At 39.4% G+C, this 6412-nt stretch overlaps 1 protein-coding gene across 1 annotated transcript in view; it reads right to left on the bottom strand.

Moving 5' to 3' along the window:
* The window catches only part of hnf1a (HNF1 homeobox a), a 6966-nt gene extending 4931 nt beyond the window's left edge, over positions 1-2035 (bottom strand). Inside the window, exon 1 of the mRNA XM_024275044.2 lies at positions 1100-2035. Within this exon, the coding sequence (XP_024130812.1) occupies positions 1100-1398 (299 nt within the window). The 5' untranslated portion in view covers positions 1399-2035. The remainder of the gene's footprint in view (positions 1-1099) is intronic.
* Between the last annotated feature and the right edge of the window lie 4377 nt (positions 2036-6412).

Genomic DNA, 6412 nt, shown 5'->3' with positions numbered 1-6412 from the left:
CCTATGTGTGGCTTTAGACTTTTATTTTACGACATCAAGTGTATCGCCAATCAAGAAATGCATATTTTTTAATGTAAATTATTTTTGTCGATGAACTAAAAAACAAAACCAGTCACTGAAATTGTCGTTGAGTATCCTCGTTCAGGTGTTTGAATGATTTTATTCATTACGTAACATATTACACGACTCCACATACATTAAAAAACATTCTATTAATTTTGTGCTTTTATTCGAATAATATGAACCTCTTTTTTTGTTAAGTCCCTGCAGTTGTGCAGGTTGTAACAACGTGACGCTCAGTGTGAACACTCGGAGGGAAGTTACAGAGTATTGACAGAGAGAGATAAGAGAGCACACTGGAGCAAAGTCCAGCTCTTTCAGACCAGTGGAGGGGAAAAATGTGTGAAAGGTTTATGAGGACTCATTTGACGCTTCAACTCACAATTTTTACCAGGAGAAATTCACGACAATTTGGAATATTCTTAACTTTATAGAATTTAAGTGATTGATACAAAGGATGAAATAACTATATCTGACATGTTTGTGAATATGTTCTTATTATTCTTATATAAACTTTCAGTATGAACTTATTGAAACCTGATAATACTTTTCAGATTTTTTTAAACTTAATTTTAAAACTTGGTGCTGAAATATTGGTTTGGGGTTTGAGCCTCTCGAGACCAGCCCCACTCCATTAATCTTCACCCACCTGTATGCTTGTAGCTTATTTATTAAGAAATGGCAAGGGAATAATGATGGGAGTGGGTAATTAGTAACTAGCAAAGGAGGAACCCTCTTTAAATTCGCCTCAGGAGCCAGATTGCAGAGAGAGACACAGGAGCATGTAAAGGAAGGAAGGAGGATTTTGAAAAGACAGGTGAGCTCAGTCTGAGAAGATATTAGGAATATGGATGAGACAGGTAAACTGGTGCTTCAATCTGCAGGGGGGTCGACTTTTTTGTGGCACAAGTAAGAGCAAGAGAATTCAGCAGAGCTGATGATGATGCCGTCACTTTTGTTAGTTTTTAGTAGATTTTCTATCGGATAAGTTAAGATGATGTTGCCCTGGAGTTTACAGAGGAGGATGGGATCTACTCACTGCAGTAACTGGTCGACTTCAGTCCTCAGCTTTGACACTTCATCCGCTGGAAGCTTCTCTATCTCACGGAATATAGGAGGTGGGAAATCGGCTTCCCCCTCCTCGGAGCTCTCTCCATCTCCTCTTTCTCCTCTCTCGACACCAACACTCGCCCTGTTTTTTTCCATTTCCCCCACAGCCTGGACCAGGATGTCTTTGGAAAGTCCAGATTCCAGCAGGGCCCAGATCAGCTGCTCCTGCAGGGCGGTCAAACGCCCCGGCCTCGCTTTGGCTCCGCCGGCCCTCTCGTCTCCCTCCATTAGTCCTTCGCCTTACCTTGCCACTTCCTCACAAACAAACTCTGCTCGCATGTGCTCAGCCTCGATCAAAAGGAGGCCAGACAGCCAACGCCAGGCCTCATTGTCACACCTGCGGTCCTTCCTCAGTTTAGGAAAAAGTGGACTTTAAAATGTCCCCGTTGAGTTTTGTCCCGATGCTTCCTGAGCTGCCTGGTTTTGGCTCTCCACCTGCTGTTTTGCTTTCAAAGGTCAATTTTCTTTTTTTTTTAACCTTCCTCCTCTTCACCCCCTCCTCCTTACAAGCGCCCTGTGAACTTTGTCCCCACTCCCTCAGTCCCCAACAGTGACCAAAGTGCAGTTTAAAGAAAACGCAAAATAAAAGCAAAGAACTGTACATGAACAAAGTCCTCAGCACACTGCCTTAAGCATAAAAATAAAAAAATGAACCCAAAGGAGAGGAGAAGCTGCAGATATTTAAATTTTATGAATAAACAAACTTTTGGAATGTATTTCCTTACACCATATTCACTTGTGTTATGCAAAAAAGCTTAAATAAGTCAACCTATTTTTTAGAACAAAGTGTTGCATAAATCAATTTGAGAAACCTTTTTCCGACTTACCCTTTTACTCCAGTAGAGCGCGCTGTTGTGTATGTTTTTACAGAAACTTCCAGGATTCACCCCTCTAATTGGACTGAAGCCTTGAGGGAGAATGTTGTCAGTGCAGTAAAAATCATACAGAAATTAGTAAAATAACAAAAATGATAAAAGTGGGGTTTTACAGTGGTGCAGTGGTTAGCGCTCTTCACTCTAAGCAAGACGGCCTCAGGTTTAAATCTCAGCTGTGACCTCTGGTGTGAATGTGAGAGTGTGTGATTGTGTGATTGTGATACCCTGAGACAAGACTTGTCCAGCGTGTACCCCACCATTACCTAACACAGAAGTCTGCAACCTTTAATATTAAAAGAGCCGTTTTGGTCTTGTTTTCTACCGATTAAAACCTAGTAGGAGCCACAAAGTCTGATTTTGATACTGCTTTGCATTCCTTACTAAGTATTTTTTAATAATAAAAATGAATTATGCCTATTTGTGGCATGAAAAAAACAGAAATATACAAAGAAATGTGAAAATATTTTTTACGTTTGACAGAAGCTCGTATGATTTCCTTTCAAAATAAAAGACCCCTTGTGCCGAACAAGATCATCACAGTGCAGCTCTGGACAGCATAAGATAAAGTGTCCATTAAACTAATAAATGATCAAACTTTTTACCAAAGTTTTGCTTAGTATTTGAAATGTATTTAATCTGAGGGAAACGGAGAGCAAAAAAGACCTCTTCAAGTGATTAGGAATGTGGAAAAACCTTTATATAATTTATTTTTGAGGTGCATCTCAGAGATACATTTATAGACTTAACTAATCTAAATAAAAAGAATACTATTATTTCATTTTTCTTTTTGCCAAAGAGCCACTATGGAGAGGTAAAAAGAGCCACAAGTGGGTCCGGAGCCACAGGTTGCAGACTCCGGGCCTAACAGTAGCCAGGTAAGGCTATGGCATCCCCCTGACCTCAAAAGGGATAAAAGAGGTTAAGAAAATGGATGGAAGGATTTAAAAAGAACTAAAAATGTTTCCTTTGTTATGTTTTTAAGTCTCAATGAGTAAAAGAAGTATATTGCCACAAACTAACAAATTCACAAAACTAATTAGGGACCTTTCTCTTTTCTACCTAGAAGCAACACTGAATTGTTATATTGTCAAAACGCAACACATAATCATTTATAAATTCCTTCTCAGTCAATATTAATTTCTGATATTATATGTTGTCGTCTGAGTTACTATATTGAAATCTGGAGTAAAGTGTAACTCAAAGTAATCGTGTTCAAAGTGAGAAATAAAATTCACTCTGATGAAAATTGTGTTTTTAATATGTTCTTTCTTCTTCATTTTGGAAAAAAATGAGGTGGACATTAAAAAATCAACTTAAAATTGCATTTTTGAGTATTTCTTTAATCAAATTATTGTGAATCGGGAAAAAATGCTGTTTGAAAAAGCTTGTAGACATGACGTATAAGCTACTACGGCAAGCCATAAGTTCAACTCCATTCTGATGCATTCACTTGAAGACGATTAGATCTATTGACGTCTTCGTTTTCCTGGTTCGAACTGGAATCTGGCTCAAAACTACACGACTGGAGATTTTAGATATTATGCTCACCATTTCTGTTGCACTGGTAATGTTAGGTTGGGGTTGTGAGGGGCTCTAAGCTAGCGGGAGAGCACCTAAACGAATGGGCCTTTCTGAATTCTCTCCCTCCTCCCTAACTCAGGGGTGGGCAAACTATGGCCTAAGACCCATTTGCAGTCCATTACACTATTTAATCTGGCCCGGAAAACTGGAATAAATTGTATTGATGATAACCTTTATTAATGCTTGATTTTCCTTCTTCTGGCACTATTCTTCTAGTGTCTGAGATGGTGCGCTTTAAATATATTGACTTTTGTTTATGTTTTGTTTATTCTGCATTCATATAATTTTGGAAGATTTTGTTGTTTTTCTCATGTTCATGTCTGTTTTCTGAGTCAGACATAATTTTTTCAATCATTACAACACCACATGAATGCAGCCTCATTCTAAGTTTGTGTTTTTCCATGATGGACATCAACCCATTGGTGCAATTGGCACAACAATTAGGGGGGGAAAGTCTATAAAGGGCTGTGTTAATATATAAATATTACATTCCAATCAAAGTTAAAGCATGTTTTTTTTTCTTTCTTTCTCTTCTGAGGCGGATTATCAAAACACTCCAGGCTGCTCATGGTCTGGCAATTCTGTCAAATTTTAGAACCTTTTGGGGCCCACAAGCTAAAAAGTTTGCCCACCTCTACACTAACCCCTAAAAGCTCTATAGTGCAGGACAATATAGCGCTCTGGGTTTTTAAAAGAAATTCAGACACCATGCTCACTTCCTTTTTTTTCCTTCTTTTTTTAAAATATTACGTCACCAATTTCCCAAAGAAAATAAATCTAATAAATATGAACATTTTACAAATTAATTAATCCACTGCTTTCTGTAGATGGAAACTTGGATGGTTTGTGAAAAAAAATAAACTAAAATATTTTTTTTCCGCAAAAAATTGTTCAAACGCAATCTAGTGAGCATTGATACACATTGATTTTTTGAAAGGACTTCTAGAAAATTTCTTGGGCACTGGATTTTGTAATTGTAGATTTCGGACAGCACTACAGTGAACACACTATATAGTGCACAATGTAGTGAGTAGTGAAGGAATTTTGGCACAAACATGAACAATGGGAAACGTTGCCTTTCTTCAGGCCAACAGTTCCACCCACAGAAACTATGTTCTTGAAAACGATATAGGTTTTATTAAAATTTCGGCTAAAAACAGGATAATCATAAATAAGACATCTGGAAACGGTTTTACAGTAGACCAAAAGATGATCAGAGTGGTACCTTAAAGCAAAATTCTGGAAATATTTATAGAAAAAAAACGGATGAATCCCAGAGGAGAACACAAAGGAGCATTTTGTATTTCTATATAGGGTAGATATGTAGAATAGGTTAAATGAAGAGTTTTGGTGATGATTTTTAATTGTTAATATCGTAAAACACGAGTTAGACATAAACCTTCAGCTTTCCAAACACTTTTTTATCTTAAGTAGCTGTAAATGTCTTAATAAATACACCTACATTGGTTGATTTCAGATGTTTGGGCTTAGATAAAAGTGCGAGGCGGTTTTGTCTCCCAGTGCCCCCACAGGTGGTTTCAAACTCACCGTTTTCCTCTGTTTCTGTGGCCGTCCCTATGTTCTTTCATCCACCTCTTGTTTCCTGTCAAAGACACTGGCAGGGATGATAAGTTGGAGCTGTAAGGAAAAGAGGGCAAAACCAAATGGGCAAAAACCTCTGAGAGTTAATGCAGTCTTTTATCTTGGCTCTCTCTTTTCAGTGTAAAATGCTCACTTTCTCTGCCTGGATTAACCTGTACCATTCTCAGGTTCAGCCCATCAGCACCTTTTTGTGTCAAGCTCTTGTTACCCCACCCCACCCTTGGGAAGATGGCATTATACTGTATTTGGAAGGGGTAACAGAGCTGCCTCTATCTCCCTGAGACATGCCACTGACCTGTAATTAAGTTCCATTGTACTATTCTGGGGAAACTCTTCACCCAAGCGGACAGAGGGCAGTGTGTGCAGACTTCCAGCAGCTCAGATACTGCTGTGACTAATGCTCCACCACACAAGCCGGGTTTATCAAAAAGGAACACATGCAGCACACATTAGAGCTCGCATTTTTCCTCGACAGAGAACTCAAAGCTGCGGTGATTGGTAATGGGACAATCCAAACTGTCCATCTCTCATTAGTACGCCATTGCTGGCCGTCTCTGTGTGTGTTCTCCTCACCAGCTCTCTCCCGGTTTGTCACTACCTCGGCCTCGTGTGCTGCCCCCTCCTCTCCCCACCCCCAGTTCCACCATTCAACCCCATTGATCATGCATGCAGAAATTTAACACACCCCTTAATTCCTGTCCAAATAGCCTCTGTCCCACTTCCAAAGCTTCATCTGTTCTGCAGAGAGAAGGCCTGCGTGCAGGCAGGACATTCGCTGCTGTGCCGGAGAGGACAATGTGCACAGCTACACTCTCAGTAACTTATTCGGGTGATGTTTCAATGGATAATAGTGCTCCCAAAAACCAACTTCAAACTTTAGTCTTAAAGTTTCAAACCTATTATATCAGGACAGCATCTGGTCTGTGCTCGTTATAAATCATAGACTTTGTTTAAATGTCTGTGGCTATTGATATCGATCGGCCTTAACATTAGTTACCAGGTCACATGTTGAGTCAGTGTTTAGAAGATTAGCTGGAGCTGGCTTTGGTGCCGATTAAATACTTAAACCCCAGCAATGAATGAGCACACAAACTTCTTGGCAATACTGCGTTGCATAAGCCAGTTTGCAATGTAAGGGGTACATTTAAAAAGGGCCATTTTCCTGCTTGCACTGCAGTCGAAGA

Source organism: Oryzias melastigma, linkage group LG9 (assembly GCF_002922805.2).
Source record: "Oryzias melastigma strain HK-1 linkage group LG9, ASM292280v2, whole genome shotgun sequence".
Classification (NCBI taxonomy): domain Eukaryota; kingdom Metazoa; phylum Chordata; class Actinopteri; order Beloniformes; family Adrianichthyidae; genus Oryzias; species Oryzias melastigma.
The sequence above is the reverse complement of the archived record's forward strand: the minus strand, read 5'-3'. Positions and strand labels throughout refer to the sequence as shown.